Source organism: Mus pahari, chromosome 1, assembly GCF_900095145.1.
Source record: "Mus pahari chromosome 1, PAHARI_EIJ_v1.1, whole genome shotgun sequence".
In the NCBI taxonomy this organism is placed as follows: domain Eukaryota; kingdom Metazoa; phylum Chordata; class Mammalia; order Rodentia; family Muridae; genus Mus; species Mus pahari.
The window spans coordinates 69,250,762-69,268,408 of NC_034590.1; the positions used below are offsets into that span (position 1 = coordinate 69,250,762).

General features: G+C 51.7%; 2 protein-coding genes across 2 annotated transcripts in view; one reads left to right on the plus strand and one right to left on the minus strand.

Annotated features, from left to right (window-relative positions):
* The window catches only part of LOC110330114 (olfactory guanylyl cyclase GC-D), a 38,431-nt gene that overhangs the window by 16,966 nt on the left and 3,818 nt on the right, over positions 1-17,647 (plus strand). Inside the window, exons 9-17 of the mRNA XM_021210074.1 lie at positions 1,157-1,333; positions 1,511-1,667; positions 1,903-2,052; positions 5,043-5,191; positions 6,991-7,154; positions 11,091-11,283; positions 14,608-14,782; positions 15,866-15,964; positions 16,937-17,031. Of these exons, the coding sequence (XP_021065733.1) occupies positions 1,157-1,333; positions 1,511-1,667; positions 1,903-2,052; positions 5,043-5,191; positions 6,991-7,154; positions 11,091-11,283; positions 14,608-14,782; positions 15,866-15,964; positions 16,937-17,031 (1,359 nt within the window). The remainder of the gene's footprint in view (positions 1-1,156; positions 1,334-1,510; positions 1,668-1,902; positions 2,053-5,042; positions 5,192-6,990; positions 7,155-11,090; positions 11,284-14,607; positions 14,783-15,865; positions 15,965-16,936; positions 17,032-17,647) is intronic.
* LOC110330123 (60S ribosomal protein L36a-like) lies at positions 8,151-8,471 on the minus strand. The gene has a single exon (XM_021210084.1). The coding sequence runs from the start codon at positions 8,469-8,471 to the stop codon at positions 8,151-8,153; it is 321 nt and encodes a 106-aa protein (XP_021065743.1).

The window sequence follows — 17,647 nt, forward strand, 5'->3', positions numbered from 1 at the left end:
CCCTTTCCTAAACTCTGAACCCCAAAACATACAAGACCACCCCACTGTGCTCAGGATTTCATATTAGTCACTGAGCACACTCGGGGGGAGGGGTGTCAGAGGCCACCTCTCCATGGCAGGACTGTCAAAGGCTTCAGGGCCATCCTTATCTCTCCATGCAAGCTTCTGCCCTGGGAATGTCGGAGGACGGAGAACATTGAGTTGAGTCCTGAGTCATCTTTGTGAAGAAAGCCTTGCCAGACAAGGGTTTCCTCTGTCCTGCTTGGACCCAGGCCCTGGGGAGGCTGCTTTCTTTCACTGTAGGCAGGAATCATTGAGCTCTCCTTCCTCCTGCAATCCTGTGGGCTGCTCGAGAGAGGATGAGTAGTTTCCAGATCACTGGCTTCAGTCAAGTTGAGAAACAGACCTAGCTCTGACTATTGGAGATACTGACAGCTCCCCCACTCATCCATCCATGATGCTCCCACTCATTCCTTCATCCATCCATCCATCCATCCATCCATCCATCCATCCATCCATCCATCAATCCATTCATTCATCTAATCATCCATCCATTCATTCAGCTAACTATCCATCCACCCATTCATCTATCCATCCATCCATCCATCCATCCATCCATTCATCCATCCATCAATCCATTCATTCAGCTAACTATCCATCTATTTGTCCATCCATCCATCCATCCAAACAGTCATCCATTCATCCAACCAGTCATCCATCCATCCATATACTCATCTAACCATCCATCCATTCATCTATCCATCCATTCATTCATCTAACTATCCATCTATCTGTTCATCCATTCATTCATCCATTTATCTATCCATCCATCTATCTATTCGTCTATCCATCTATCTATTTATCCATCAATGTGTCTATCTGATCATCCACCCACCTATTTCCTCATCCAATCCCTGTCCATTTATATTCATCGACTCATCAATCCATCCATTCAATTATCCCACTTATCAACCATCTGCCACCATCTACCCACCACTGCCCATCCATCTATATACCTACTTATCCCCTTGTCCATCTATCTGTCCATCCACCCACCCATCCATTCACCCCATCCAACCACCTCATTACCCATCTACCCCAGGGTGCCTTGATGAAGGGCCCCCGGGGGACTCTAAGGTGCCTTTTGCCTCTGTAGTTGCGGGAGATGCGGCATGAGAATGTTACTGCCTTCCTGGGCCTCTTTGTGGGCCCTGGGGTCAGTGCAATGGTGCTGGAGCACTGTGCCCGTGGCAGCCTCGAGGACCTGCTGCAGAATGAGGACCTGAGGCTAGACTGGACCTTCAAGGCCTCCTTACTGATGGATCTGATCCGAGTGAGAGCCTCCCTATGAGCTGAGTCAAGGGGGAGGGTGGATGGGAAGCACTCGGATTCCCCCTGCCTTTAAAAATCAAACTGGACCAAAGCAGAGCTGAGACCAGAAGGCCACTGGGTCCTGTGGACAGTCCATGGTCCTTCTCACTCCTCACTGGCCCCGTGTGCCCCCTCCCAGGGTTTGCGGTATCTGCACCATCGGCGCTTTCCCCACGGGCGCCTCAAGTCCAGGAACTGTGTGGTGGATACTCGCTTTGTGCTCAAGATCACTGACCATGGCTATGCAGAGTTCCTGGAGTCTCACTGTTCTTCCAGGCCCCAGCCAGCCCCAGAAGGTCAGCTTGGACACAGGGGGACATGAGTAGGGTGTGGTACACTGGTGCTTGTGACACCAGGGAAGAGGGGGAACCTCTAGTACCCCACAGTTTCTGTGTTTGGACCTAGAACTGATGGCTTCTCTGTTCTAGAAGAACCTGAGGCCCTTAACCTGGGAATCCAGGAGAGCAGACACACTTAAGTCCTCTCAGGGACAGAGTGTGATGGGCAAGTGACCCTTTCCTGTGATTGCAGAACTCCTGTGGACGGCTCCTGAGCTGCTGCGGGGGCCTGGGGGGCCTGGGAAGGCCACCTTCAAAGGTGATGTTTTCAGCTTGGCCATCATCCTGCAGGAGGTACTGACCCGAGACCCACCCTACTGCTCCTGGGGGCTCTCAGCAGAAGGTACATGTCTTCTCCCCCTTGGCCTCCCTGGCTGCTGTCACGGATAGCTAGGAAGTTCTGCGACTTTCAGGAAAGTTGGGCACGTGTGCCTAAAGCCTAACGGTGAGAACTGGGTCTCCTTGCCTTAAGTCAGGCTGTCTGTAGCAGCTCACACAAGGTGGTTGGCCAGTTGTGGACATTGTGTGAGCACTAACCCCTTGCTTATACTCCCAAGAGGATGTGTGCCTCCCACACGCATCTGCAAGTGCTCCTCCCTGGGCCATATGTCCCCTCTCAGTCCGTCACCACCCTGTGTCTATGTAGATTCTAGTCCTGCTCTATTGACTTACACAGCACATGCCCACTCTGAGTCCCAATGTTTTCATCTTTAAAATGGAGTTCCAATAAAACTGTGTTGGACATCAGGCTCTGTGCTGATGTGGCCGGGCAGCATCGTGTTTGGAAGCTTGGTTACTTGCCTAGAGGGTATACTATCCCAAGTCTCCGTCTCCATTTTCCAGGTGTTGGCCACACATACTTCCCCATTAACACCTGCCTTGTAGATTTTTTTTCTCTCTCTTGCCACCCTAATCCCAGGGCCAGGCTTCAGAAATGTCCTTCCATTCTATGGTCTCTGTCAGGGCTCCCTGGACCTTACGATGCTCCTGCAGTTATCCCTCAACCCCACATCTGCCCAGTCCCCGAGACCTGTCTCCTTATCCAGGCACAGCATTCTAAGGAACCAGAAGCCAACACTGTTGAGAACAGAGACACGCTGGGTGTGAACTGGCCCAGCAAGAGAACCTGGAGAGCAGCCCAGGCCATCGCCCTCATCCTGCATGCATTTTCTTTTTTCTTTTTTCTTTTTTCTTTTTTTTTTTTTTCGAGACAGGGTTTCTCTGTGTAGCCCTGGCTGTCCTGGAACTCACTCCGTAGACCAGGCTGGCCTCGAACTCAGAAATCCTCCTGCCTCTGCCTCCAGAGTGCTGGGATTAAAGGCGTGTGCCACCACGCCCGGCTCCTGCATGCATTTTCTAACCTTGGATATGCTGGCACCCGGTCTGGGCGGATGGCTCAGTCAGCAAAGCTCTTATCAAGCAACTGTGAGGACCTGAGTGTGGGTCCCCAGCTCCTTCATAAATATCTGGGTGCGGTGGCACCGGGGAGGAAGAGACAGAAGGAACCCGGGGAATGCTAGCCAGACGACAGAAGGAACCCAGGGAACGCTAGCCAGACGACAGAAGGAACCCAGGGAACGCTAGCCAGACGACAGTTCAGCCAAACTGGCAAGCTCCAGGTTTACTGCGAGATCCTGTCATTAAAAATACTATGGAGATTGATTAGGGGAGACACCCAACATCGACCTCTGGCCTGTATGTGCTTGCCATCCACACACGTGCACTCCCACCTCTACACCCACCCCCATACACAGCCTATGCAGAATGTGGGAGCCCCCATGCTGTCTTCAGTTTTTACTATCTGCTGACGGCAGCAACCCCGATGACAGACGCTACTCAGAAATCTGAGATGCTTTGAAATGGATTTACATTTCATTCATCACGATGCAAACGGTATGCTTTTAAAGCACAGCTGCCCGAGTGTGCACGGTCGGTATCATTTCCATCTGCACGCACCTCTTTGTAAGCACACAGTCTCTCGGTCCCTGTGGTTTGAGGCCCTTGGCGTCTGACGCCTGAGGCTGGAACCCTCTAGACAGCATATTTTCGTGTCTGCTTTTTACTGTCCTGTGTAGGTACCCCCACCCCACCCCGAGGAGCCTCAGTCTCCTTGTCTATAACGTTGGACATTAGTAGACAGTGTATGATAGCACCGACCTGTAACTTCAGCTTTTGGGAAGCAGAGGCAGGGGGGTAGCAAATTTGAGTATAATCTGCGCTATATTGTGAGTTCCAGACAAGCATGGGCTACGCTGTTTCAGAAACACAGCAATCAGGGCTGGAGACGGAACTCCTCTGGTAGAGTGGTAGCCCAGCATGAACAAAGCCCTCGGTTTGAACCTTAGCGTGGTATAACCAGGCATGGTGGCACATGGCCATAGAATTTGGGATCAATATTTGGGACACATCTGAATCAGAAATCTGAGATCATCTTTGTCCTCATAAGAAGTTTGAGGCCAGCCTGGGAAGGATCCCCATCTCAACCAAAACCCATACAAACCTACAAACAAAACAAAAACTGTAATGAGATAGTGATCCTTTACTATCTCCATCACGGTGGCCAACCTAAGGTAGAGAGAAGAGGAACAGGCTCCTCACAGGCTCCATGACAGGAGGGTCCCAGGCCTCCTTGGAGGTTCCTCTGCTGTGCCCTGACTTACGTAGACTCTACATAGATGACAGAAACCTATGTTGAGCTGCAGGCTCAGAGCCTGAGGGTGGAGCTCAGCTCCTCCCCTCCCCAGTCTTGATGAATTCTTGGCTCTGCCAGAGGCTCGTGTCTGGAGTGGGGTGTGGTACCAGGGCATAGAGTAGCCTTGCTATAGTGACATGGTCCTCCCCCTGTGGGTCAGGAACACCTGGGTGCTGAGGGCTGTATGCTCCTCTTTTGCGTAGTCTCTGGATGTTTAGAAGAGCTGTGTGGTCAGGTTTCAGGAGCAAGGCTAGAACAGCAGCCTTGGGGAGAGTCTGTCAGATGTCAGGCACCACCTTCCATACCTCCTCCCTCAAGAGGAGGCCCTTGCTAATCCCATTTCACAGATGAGGAGACCAAGGCTGGGGGTTTATTATCTTCTCCACCACACCACAGAGAGTGATAGCGTCTTCAGAATTTAAACCTAGTTCTCCTCGTCCAAATCTTCCTCTGGCCACAGCCTGAAGGAGACCCAGGAGAAAAGCAAGATGGTACCGCACTGACCAGCCATGAGTCACAGATGAAAGAGCTTGGGGAGCATCCCTAGGGCCTGAATCCCCCCTTCTCGGCCCTGCCCCAAGACCCCCTCCTATAATCTCTCAAGGCAGTTTGACCCAAGGTATTCATGGGGTTTGCTGCAGAGATCATCCAGAAGGTGGCGTCTCCCCCTCCTCTGTGCCGGCCACTGGTGTCCCCTGACCAGGGTCCCCTCGAGTGCATCCAGTTGATGCAGCTATGCTGGGAAGAAGCTCCAGATGACAGGCCAAGCTTGGACCAGATCTACACACAGGTCAGTGCTCCCCAGACGAGCAGGTGCCTCTAAGCATTCCTGTCCACAGGCCTCACTGGCCCCGTGCAGGCCTCGTGCATTTCCAGAGTCTGGAACTGCCAAGTAGTCAGGGGACAGGGGACGTAGGCCAGCAATACCACTCTGAGGGGGACAGTCTTAGAGAGCCATGTTTGCCAGTGCTATCCCAAGTGCCCAGCCTGTTTTAAGTCACTCCATCCTGAAGGTGACCTTTTGAAGCACAGCACCATGGCCATGCCTCTGTAGAAGATAAATGAGGCAGAGATAAGTACCCAAGACATGTGTTTGGTGACCTGTCTGTCTGAAGAACCTTACCCAGAACCGGGCCTCCTAGCACCTGAGAAGCCCTTAGTGACCATGGAGACAACTCTGGTTCCCAAGTCACTGAGGAGGTTAGAGGGACTCTGGGGCCCCCTGGCCAGCCTTGGGACTGTAGTGGAATGGCTGAGGCAAGCTTGCACGAGTTCTCAGGGCTGTGTGGGCCTGACTGGGCAGGACAATTCTCCTCCAGGACCAGCCCATCAAACCCAGGGGCACATCTCCGCCTCCTGCTCTAATCTCATGGTCCCCAGTCACAGCACCAAGTTACCAAGGTGAAGTTCAACAAACCGAAAGGGCAGCTGAGGAGGGGCAGAGGCAGCCTGGGAGGCAGAGACAAGCTGCAAGGCTCCTTGGGATGTTGGCACACATGCCCGTGCCTATTGTTGCATCATGGGTAGCACTCACTTCACAGATGAGTTTCAGAGTTACTGAGCTCCAAGGCTTGTGGGGGGGGGGGGGGAGTTATAATGAACACAGGTTCCTCAAATACCAGGCTGTCATCTCCTGTAGAGGTTAGAGGTAGTCCCAGCTAGGAAGCCAGGGGATGAGCCAGACTCTGAGTGAAGGGCGCCTGTGAGAAAGACCCCTGCCTGAGGCCATGGCAAAGAAAGGTGGATGGGCTCGCACTGTGCTTGGCATGACAAAGGCGGGGTCGAATCACAGGGCAGGAAGGGCTTTGTCAGACAGCCTGAACAGCTGTGCTGACTCTTACCCACTGGCTTGGCTAATTAAACCCCCCCTTTCTCTCAGCCTCTTATGTGTTGGCTGGAAAGAGGTGTCATTTATGGCTCAGTGTCCTGACATGAAAACCCAAAAGAGGTTTCTCTCTGCAGGGCAGGCAGTATTTGTATTTCTTTAGAACAAAGTGTTTAATCCTCAGTTTCCATTTGGTTTTGTTGCTAAGAAGCTTGTATCTAAACAATGATAAATTTCTACTTGCAAACCTCACTCCTGGATGTAACCTTTTTCTTTTTAATCTTTAGTCTCCTTTGGTCCTAATACCCTCAGGTATTTAAAAGTTGAAGTAAAGTGGAGTTTCATACAGTTAACTTATCTATTTGTCTGCCCATCCATCTGTTTATCTGTCCATCTGTCTGTCTATCCATTTATTGCTTATCCATCACTCATCCATCCATCCACTCACCATGCCTCCATTCATCCAGTCACCTATCCATAATGACTCTACCCATCGATCCACCATTACTGTGAGACCTGGGTTTATTGATGATAATGCTTGCCCGGACACAAACTCCTCGGCCAAGCTTCTCTTCCTACTTGCCCATCCCACACAGAGGTTCCCCCACATCCCTCAGGACCCCTGTCTCCTGATAATTCACATATCATCTTCCATTTCATTCTATCCCCCGCCCCAGGCTGGGGATTTGCCTGACTCTCGCCCAAGCTGTGTGCAGAAGGCACTGATCCTTATGAACGAAACTGAGATCTTGTTTTCTCTTCAGTTCAAAAGCATCAACCAAGGCAAGAAGACGAGTGTTGCTGACTCCATGCTGCGGATGCTGGAGAAGTATTCCGAAAGCCTGGAAGAACTGGTCCAGGAGCGGACTGAGGAGCTGGAACTGGAGAGGCAGAAGACAGAGAGATTGCTCTCGCAGATGCTCCCTCCGTGAGTGGCCTGAGGGTGCCAGTGGCCTCTACCCTCTTCTGGGGCTTTAGAACTCAGGGGGTGCTCAGGGAGCCTGGTCTCGCTGAAATTGTTCAGTATTTCATTCCTACACACTGCATAAGCACACGGGTGTAAGGGCACAGAGGTCCTTGTGCTCACAGACACGCACTAGGGGAACTTGGAATGTTATGCACAAAGAGTTGTTTCTTCAATGGCAGGAATGCAAAACACATTTTCCACCCACTGGAGCAGACAGGCTTTCTAGCCTGGTGAGCTTTGTGAAACCTGTGTGGCCAGAACTCACATCTGTGTCGGGGCACCAGACGCTCCCCAAGACCCTACTCTTAAAATTGTTTTCCTCAGTCGCTCTTTATGGAACTTTACAAGAGTTTCAACTTTACAAAGAGTTTCTATATAGTGAGGTCTGATCTGTATTTAGCTTACTTTGTTCCTCAAAGAGATTCAAGTATGCTTTGTTGTGCATGTGGGATTGAGTTCATTATCACGAGAACGTTTTTTCACCAGATTGTGCTGGGCTCAAATGTGCCTCAGGTAAACAACTTGGGGTGAGACTCCCAGAGTCTGGACCAACACTGGCTCCTGAGTGTTGTGACACCAAACTGCCTTCTTGACTCCAGCGACTCTCCCACTGCTGCCCAGGGGAGACCCCTGCAACCATTGCCTATCGTGGGGCCATTTTTCATCCATTGTGCTAAAACCTTCCCCTGATACCAGGAGGCAAAGGAATATAGAACAAGTGGTCTTTTAAGTCAAGTCTAGGAATGCAGTGTCCCTGAGGAGTCATAGCAGGAGCAGAGCGCCTGGCTGGAGGCCCCCATTTTCATATTAGCATTGACGCCCCAGAGACCATGTAACAGTTGAAATCTACTGTTCCCTTTTTTGTTTTGTTTTGTTTTTAATCATTAAAAATAACTTTATTCTCTAGCAGGTCATTTTTCTACCACTTCAGTACTTTTCTTTCAGAGAACACAAGTTTCAGAACTGGATCACTTGTCCCTTTCTCTTCTTGTCACCTCCCAGTTTAAAATGCTTGCATCTCTTAATGGCCAGCATCCTCTTGGATCTGCAGTTGGGCTCAACACACTCAAGCCAGAGCACAATCTGCTCTGTGGTTTTGGCCTTCTTTTGAAAGACTGGCGCTATCTGCCCACCGTAGCTGCTCTGCTTCCGGTTGTAGCGACGCTTTCCTTGGGCATACAGGGAATCCTTGCCCTTCTTATACTGGGTCGCTCTGTGAGGCTGATGCTTGCCACATTTCTTACAGAAAGCCCTTCGGGTTTTAGGTATGTTGACCATCTTTACAGAAGAAGTGTCTACGATGAAAACGAGAGACTGGCAGCAGCAATCCCTGGCCCTTGGGGAATTCCAAGGACTGATGAAAAGTTGTATATGTCCTAGTTATTGGTCCTGTGCTAGAAGTTGGGCTTATTTTAATTTTTCCCCCCATGAAAGGGCCACTGGTCAATTCATACTGGGTCAATTTCTCCCTTGATTCTGGGGCCGTGGTTGCCCTGGGAATCAAATTTGGATCGCCATTCCTTTTGTGCATCAGGGGAAAGGGGAGTGGCCTGGGTCCTGGGTGGAACTGGGTGCCTTGGGATAGGCCTGCTGATACATGGGTGGGGCCGGGGCCACTTAGTGACACTGCCACCATCTGCAAAAGGGTGGGAGCCACCCATTTCCTTAGCAAGCCTTGCTCTCTGCTGAGATGTGTCTGGAGTGTCTCCTCTTTATTATTGTCTCCTTGAAGAGAGTTCATTACTACAGCCAGATTGCAAAATAACTGACAGTGATCGTATCACCCTTTTTTATGGGCTCTTTTTACACTGGCTCCCATGTTTCTGATTGTTGACAGCATGGTTCCTTGTTCAGAAAACCAAGGGTGCCCCGGCCCGTGAGACACTTTATTCCATGGTCCTTGAGGGGGATCACAAACCTAGAGAGAAATGGGAATAAAGAAAGAGACGGAGACCATGCATGTTTGTCATAGTCTCTCTTACTAAGGGGAGATGCTCAGGTTAAATACAATTTGGAGAGGGGTTGAGGGAGTGATCAAAGGTATACAGTGAGAGAAATAATTGGGAAGAGTTATTTGCAAGTCTAATACATTTAGTGATTCATCTAGGGTCCTTGGTGCCACTGCCCTGGGACATAGGACGGCTTATCTAAGAGTCCTATCTCAGAGTCCGGATCCTCCTAACAGTTCAAGGTGACAGCTCTGGGCAGCTCTGGAATGTGAGAAGACTCCCTCAGTCCTTGATGTCTGTTTAGGTCTTGCTGGTTCCCAGGAGTGGCCTTACGGGGGGGGGGGGGGGGAAGGGCTCTTGACAAAGAACTATGTGGCTCCTAGCTGCATACTGTGAAAACACTCTGGCTGCAGGATGCCCTGGGTGTAAGATGATGCCTGGGCTTTCTCAATCTGGTCTCTGACACAAGGGTTATATTTTGCAGCCGTGTGTGACTTTGTGTCACAGAGCTGTTGCTCCCCTGCATTTTTTTGTTGATGGTGGTTGTTTTGTTTTGAGACAGGGTTTCTCTGTGTAGCCTTGGCAGTCCTGGAACTCACTCTGTAGACCAGGCTGACCTCAAAGTAGGAGCTCATAAGATATCTGCCAACCTATGACTCCCAAGTGTTCGGATTAAAGGTGTGAGTCATCACCACCAGGCCCTCCCCGGGATAATGACATAAAATGCATGGCCTTCGAGGACTGAGAACACGTGAGGTGTCACTCTTTGACTTACAGTGGCAGCTCCTTGGGTAAGAGAAGCAGATTCCTACCCCCTGCTTCCATTTACATTAAAAGCACTCTTACTCCTCTAAGGGTCAAGCCCTCCGTGTTGGGCATCAGATGAGAGCGTTTCTGTGACCTTTGCAGGCCGCGGTGGGAGAGACACTGGAGACAAGAAGGCAGTTTGGTGTCACAACTGCCAAAAGGAGTCAGTGTTGGTCCAGACTCTGGGAGTCTCACCCCGAGTTGTTTACCTGAGACACTTTTAAGCCCAGCACAATCTGGTGAAAAAACGTTCCCGGGATAATGAACTCAATCCCACATGCACACCAAAGCATACTTGAATCTCTTTGAGGAACAAAGTAAGCTAAATACAGATCAGACCTGACTATGTTGAAACCCTTTGTAAAGCTGAAACTGTTGTAAAGTTCCATAAAGACAGGTTATGTAGAGCGGCTGAAAAGAACAATTTTAAGAGAAGGGTCTGGAGGAGGGTCTGGCGCTCGCCCTGGCCACACAGATTTCAAAGCTCACCAGGCTAGAAAGCCTGTCTGCTCTGGCCTTCTGCGGGGAAAACAGGTTTTGCTGTTGAGGGAACAACCCTGTATGTGTACTGTTCCAGGCTCCCCTGGTGAATGTCTGTTAGCACAAACACCTCCATGCCCCTACACATGTGTGCGTGCTTCAGTGCACATGTATGTGCATGTGTGTAAGGACAGAGGTCAACCCCAAGTGTCTTTTCTTAGAATACTTCCCACGTTGTCTCTTTCTTCATGGCCTACAACTTGGCTGGGAGGACTGGCAAGCCAGTCTCTACATCCTTGGCACTGGGTTTACAAGCACGCATACCACCCTGGGCTTATTTGGGTTCTGAGAATCAAGCACAGGTCCTCCTGTGTGCACCTTCACTGACTGATCCCCTTCCCATCCTCATTTCTTCTCATCTATCTAACATACTTTTCTAACCTTTCCCCATATGTTGAACACTGAGCTGTACATATCAGAGTTGAGCTCCTACTGCCCCACACCCCAAGAGCAAGGAGTGGCTTTAATTCTGAGAAAGTCAGGACAGGTGCATCCAATGTGGCTGACACACTAGCCAAACGGGGGACATCCTCCCTATCACATCCCCAGCCTCCAAGCTGGAAAAAAACAGTGTCCTCATATGGCCCCTCTCACCTCTCAGGTCTGTCGCCCACGCTCTAAAGATGGGGACAACTGTGGAGCCCGAGTACTTCGACCAAGTCACCATCTATTTCAGTGACATCGTGGGCTTCACCACCATCTCAGCCTTGAGTGAGCCCATTGAGGTGGTGGGCTTTCTCAATGATCTCTACACGCTGTTTGATGCTGTTCTGGACAGCCATGATGTGTATAAGGTGAGGACAACAGGCGACCTACTTCTCGCCCTCTCTGTAGCCGCCACTGCTAATTTGTTTCTATCCACTGTGCCCTTGTATCAATTAACTCTTGCTGTGTAATGAATAATCTCAAAGTCCAATAGCATACAAAGAAACCATTTGCTACAAGCCTCAGCATGAGCTGGAACAAGTTCCTGGATTCCCATGCATCTCCAGCTAGGTGTGGGCCAGGTGGGCAGCTTGCTGATCTTAGTTTGGTTTTCTGCATCTCTGGAACCTTGACTGGAGGGACTGAGCTCTGACCCAGAGCCTCTCTGAGATGGTTCACATGCATAGCTGGGTTCTGAGAGAGGGCAGAGGCATGTTAGCCCTTGAGCTCTTGCCTGGGGTTGGCACGCTGCTTTTCCTGACAAATTCTGTTGGCTGAGAGAGACAACTTGAAGAGGTAGAAGATGCAGTACCAGCTGTGGATATGAGCTGTTGTAGCCACATTGCAGGGGGTGTGGATCCAAGGAGGGATGGAGTGTGACATTTAAATTTATTCCTTCCGGAAAGAGTCGGCAGACGGAGCAGGCAAACTGCTTACACTATTGTAGTGCCCCAGCACTTACTGAGCACCTATTGTATACAAGATGCCAGGTTAAGGGCTTTGCATGCATGAGGACTTAGGAGGAAAGGGCTGGCACCCCTCGCTTACAGATGAGACGGTGGGGTGAAGTGACTTGGGTGAACCTGAGGGCTGAACTTGCCGTTGGGCCCTCGGCCCTTTATAGGAAGTTCACCCTCTTCGTGACATAGATTCTCTTGGGATAAGGTGGCAGGTCACAGTGGCCCACAAGCCATCTGGAGTTGACCCAGCTCTTCTCTGAGTGTATTTGCGACTGCTCCCCCTCTGTGGACCACCACATTTCTCTGAGTGTTCGAGGCTCACACTGTCAGATCTTCTCACATCACCCCTCCTCTTCCTGATTCACCTACTTTTTTCATCTCTCCCTGCTCCCCGCTAGCCATCTTTCCAGTCTCCCATTCGCTCCCTTGCATAGGTAGCTGCTCTCCTTGGCACTTGCAAAACTCCCCTTGGCAGTATTTGTTGATTCAGGCCAGAGGCCCAGAGAGGATGGAAGCCTGCCTGGGTCTACACAGCCAACAGCAGAGCCACGAGGAGGCCCAAGTGTCCACAGGCTGCCACAAGCACTCTCTCGGTGGTGACCACCAGACACCTCTGCCACTGCCACTTGAGACCCCAGCCTCTCTTCTGCTCTCCCCGGGGACTCCATGGCTCCTAAGATGTCTGGAAGGCCAGTGGCCACACCCTGGCCTCCCTTGTGTCCCACAGGTCTCTCTGCGCCTCTACTCTTTGATCTGCCCCAAGTTACCCCTGGCCTGTCTCTCCTGCCTCTGCCCATCTTTTCTCACACATGTGGCCCTCCCAGCTCTGAATCACGGCTCAGCTCTGCTCTGAACTCCAGCCAAGAGGCCTGCATCTTCCCAGCAGAGGGAAATGAAATCAAACAAGGCCCGCACACCCCTCCAGATGTGGGGAACAGCAGGCCCAGTCTCTGTGATGTGTGATGCATCTCTCATCACTCCCCCCATCTGCCTTGGTTCCCCCCCCCCCCCGCCCATCAACAGCAGGATCTAGTTACCGCTTTGAATCTTTTCTGGGCTGAGAAGCAGCCATATAACCACTTCCTGCAAGGGTGGAGGTACGGGTGGGGGGAGGGAGAGAATGGAGGATAGGGATGGGGTTGGGAATGGAGGTGTGGTGGAGGGACCACCCCAGCATCAGCATTGCTGGGTGAGCACTTCTCTGTATGTAGCAAAGAATTTGAGTGCTGAGGAGAGGCTTGGGACAGGAGGAAAGCGACAGGGACATGTGTCGTTCCCCAGCTCAGCCTGCTGTGTGAGATGTGAGGCCTTAGCCGTCTAAGCCATCAAACAGCCCCCAAGCTTGTCCACCCTCTGAGCCCAAAGTTCCCCTTAGTGAAGCACGGGGTTGAAATACCAGTGGCTCAGGTCTGCTCTGCAGATTAGAAGAGACGGGCAGTCACCAACAGAAGGCTAGCAGCCCTTCCCCATTCTCAGCCTCCACTGAAAACCTGGAAAGGAAAAGCACTTGCCCTGAGGGAGAGCTTCGCCTCCCCTTCTTTAGCACGATGTGTGCCCTTGGTGGGGTGGTTTAGCCATTCATACACATCAAGCTCAGAGTGGGCAAGATCCCTTCATGGAGGCTGCACAGCAAGTCGGTGGCACAGTTAGAGTCCACAAGCATGCTCAGTGAGAGGCAGCCCTCGCTCTTAACTTCTCTGTGGTAGCCTCCTCTCTGAAGGAAGCACATACATTACAGGCAGCCATGGCCTCCCTTGCAAGTGGCTGCTCGTCACCTCTGTGAAGGCCAGTGTGGCTGACCCTGCTGTGCTGGGCTGCGGGGTGGGGCCGGTAAGAGCCAAGGTACATGACGTGGGGTGTGTGTGGCACTGTGGTGTCTCGAGAAACAAGCAACTCGGCAGTAGAGGGGTGTGGTGGAGGGGGCATCACGCAGACATTGGGTCCTGGGGCTTCAGGGGGCTCCCTGTGGGCAGGGTTACAGCTGACTCTATTAACTCGTTCCACATACAGCTCACAGGGAAGACGCTGTGGCTGCAAGGGAAGCCCCCGTGTGTGCAGGCAGCAGAGCTGCGATGGTTCCAGAACGTTATTTTCTTCTTCTACCTCCTCCTCTTTGTGTGTGTGCACACGCGTCTGTCTGTCTGTCTGTCTGTCTGTCTGTCTCTCTCTGTATATGTGTGTCTATCTCTGTCTGTGTGTCTGTCTCTGTGTGTCTGTTTCTCTCTGTCTGTGTGTCTGTCTGTCTCTGTGTGTCTGTCTATTGTCTGTTTCTCTTTCTCTCTGTGTGTGAGCATGTGTGTATGTGCATGTGTCTGTGTGTGCGTGTGTGTGCATGTGTGTGTGTGTGCATGTGTGTGTGTGTGCATGTGTGTGTGTGTGCATGTGTGTGTGTGCATGTATGTGGAGAACAGAGGACTACTTGTGGAACCAGTAGGTTCTAGGCACAAGCTCAGGTCACCAAACTCAGCCACATACACTCTTACCCATGGAGCCAACACACACACACACACACACACACACACACACACACACACACACACACTGTCACCTGCCTTACAGACAGAAGCCACCTGAAGCTCGCAGCTCTCATCAGTGCCCATTGCCTGGGCCTGGAGGTCTGGCAGAGGCTGCAGAGTGTGTGAGACCTGGGGGTGGTAGGGTGAGGGCTACTGATGGCGGCACGTAGGTCTGGGTGTGCGACAGGCTGCCCCAGCATGACGTTGCTGTTTGCAGGTGGAGACCATAGGGGATGCCTACATGGTGGCTTCCGGGCTCCCTCTGCGCAATGGAAATCGGCACGCTGCTGAGATCGCTAACCTGGCCCTAGACATCCTTAGCTATGCGGGCAACTTCCGGATGAGGCATGCACCCGATGTGCCCATCCGTGTCAGGGCTGGTCTGCATTCAGGTAGGCGGGGGGCCGTGGCCAGGCCGGATCAACCTCCCAGAAGTCCCAGGGGCACTTGATGTGTTAAAATAGTGGCTCGAGTCAGAACACGGCATACTGGGCCCAAACAGTTCCACGTGTGAGAGATTTATTGGGAGAGAGAGGGGCTGGAGGGGAGATGGTGGCAGAAAGAGAAGGGGGAGAGAGGGGGAGGGGCGTTCCCTTTATTTATATGGAAAATGATATAACGCAGGTAAAGGTGGGAGGTGAGCCGAGTGGATTCTGGGAATATGGTGGCCATTGTCTTGGCAACAGGTCTGAAGGTCACACTGTCACCTATGTGATGTCATAGGTTTAGGAGGTTCTGATGCCAACAGCACTGGGGGTGGGTCAGCTCTAGTGGGGCATCTGGACCTCGTGCAGGCATCCCGACACTCTGTCAGAAAGTTTTGTTTCTGGTCACCCTTGGCTACCAAAGGGCCTAGACACTCAGATTCATAAATCTTGCTAGGTTCGAAGTTTTCGGCTCGTAGCATCTGGTCAAGGGCAGCTGATTGCACATGGAGATAGTCTGATTGAAGAGGCAGAAATATCCTGTAGTCATGGGGACAACTAGATGTCTGCCGACCTGGGATTGGAAGAGGCCTCACAGAAGGGTCTCTATGCTCCTCCCACCCCCATGGCTCCTCCTCCAGGATCAAGTGCAGAGTGGAGGCCCCCTGTAGCCTCAAAGCCCTCACTGACCTCTACAGCCTCCCCTTGCAGCTCCCCACCAGCCTCTCACCCAAGGTCAGCTTCAGTTTCTCAGGCCTTTGAACTTCATCTCCTGCCCACTCATCTTCCCTTCAAGACAGGTCAACGGCCACTTCTCCAGGTGGCTTTCTGAGTCCCAGCACTGGCTACTGTTTCCCTGTCTCCCACTCGGCCGGGCCCCAGGCCAGAGCCTATCACATTCATGGCCTCTCTCAGAGATGACACTTACTCCAGATACCACCATGACCCTCACTCAGCTCAGGACACACAGAGGGTGGTGTGGTAGCATGGGAGGTGGACCTTGAAACTTCTGTCTGGCCCCTGGGTTTCCCATGCATGTTTGGTTTTCAGGACCCTGTGTGGCAGGTGTTGTGGGTCTCACCATGCCTCGTTACTGCCTCTTTGGGGACACCGTCAACACTGCCTCCAGGATGGAATCCACTGGGCTGCGTGAGTGTCTCAGACTTCTTCCCGCCCCTGGAAGTCTTTCTCAACAAACCCAGACTATCTGTAGGAAACGGTTTTCAGTCACCATGTCTCCTCCTGGTGGCAGCATTCCCTAGGCTGCAGTACAGGGAACAGAAGGGAAAGATATGTGTCCTTTAACTTCCCATGGGGCTTTTCTAATGATCTCACGGGAGAACTAGCAGAGAAGACAGATTCAGGAGGCAGGAAACCTGGCTCTTCCCCTTAGCGCTGCAACCGACTTGCCCAGTGTCCTTGAGCAGGCTCTGCCTGGAAGGCCTTGGTATCCTCCCTCTACAGGCAGGTGGCCTCTTCCAGCTTGGGAATTTACTTGGCTGCATGTCAACCCCTGTTATGCTAGGTCAGTTCCAATGCCACCATGTAGACACCTCCAACATTTTAGGCCCTACATGGAGAGAAGCTATTCTGATGGTTGCAGAAAGCAGCCAACATTGCCACATCTTAGGACCTGTGTCTGGGTGTGGGTGATGCAGTCCCTAATGTAGCTCGGGCACACACTGGGTAACTGGATGTGGGCAGCCAACACTGCCACATCTTAGGACCTGTGTCTGGGTGCGGGTGATACAGTCCCTAATGTAGCTCAGGCACACACTGGGTAACTGGATGTGGGCAGCCAACACTGCCACGTCTTAGGACCTGTGTCTGGGTGTGGGTGATGCAGTCCCTAATGTAGCTCAGGCACACACTGGGTAACTGGATGTGTAGCCTTACAGGCAAATACTGTGTTCCTGGGACACCACCTCCTAACACTTCATTTACACAATTTGCTTTTTCTTGGGGGCCCTTTTAGCAATCAACTGTCTAGGGGAATGAGAATTAGGAGAAAGAATCATATGCATAATAACTGTGTTGTGTGGCTGATTGGGGCTGGAGCCATAGGCTCTTAGGAAGTAGGCTGCCACCAGGCAGTAGCTTGATTTCTGTCTTCCTTCTTAGCGTACAGAATCCACGTCAGCCGGAGCACTGTGCAGGCCCTGCTCAGCCTTGATGAAGGCTACAAAATTGATGTCAGAGGTCAGACCGAACTGAAGGTGAGGGACTGCCCTGGAGACCGGTTTCTGGGCATCAGGAAGCCTCAGATGGCCAGTTTGTGTGAGCTGGGCATAGAAGTGATCCTCTATGGTCCCAATTTAGGAACAAGAAAGGAGCTATTTGGTTCTTTTCTAGCGTCAGGGGTGTGGCAGAGAAGTTGTGGCCACTGATGACCCACCTGTACAGTGCCCTGAGGCCCAACATACAATGCATATAACCCTTAAAGCAGCTATGAAAAGGACAAAATACCCCCATGTTACATAGTTCAGTAAGTCCAATTAGGAAAGCAATGACAGATCCAATGACGGCTCTGAGCTTTGCCTTCTCTACAACACTCTTGGGCTCCTGTGCATCTCTCAGAACCCAGTTCAGACAGCACCTCTCACCAAAGCCTACCCTGGCCCAAGAGCATCCCCATTTCCTTCAAATAGTGGCCGCCATAACTTCCCTGTGAACCCATGAATGGCTTCCCACGGCCACAGTGTGATCCTGAGCTCTGAAATTGTCTATGAGCTCCTTCAAGGCAGAGAAAAGCCTTGAGCCTTAGCTGTCTCCTCCTCCTCCTCCTCCTCCTCCCCCTCCTCCTCCTCCTCTTCCTCCTCTTCCTCCTCTTCT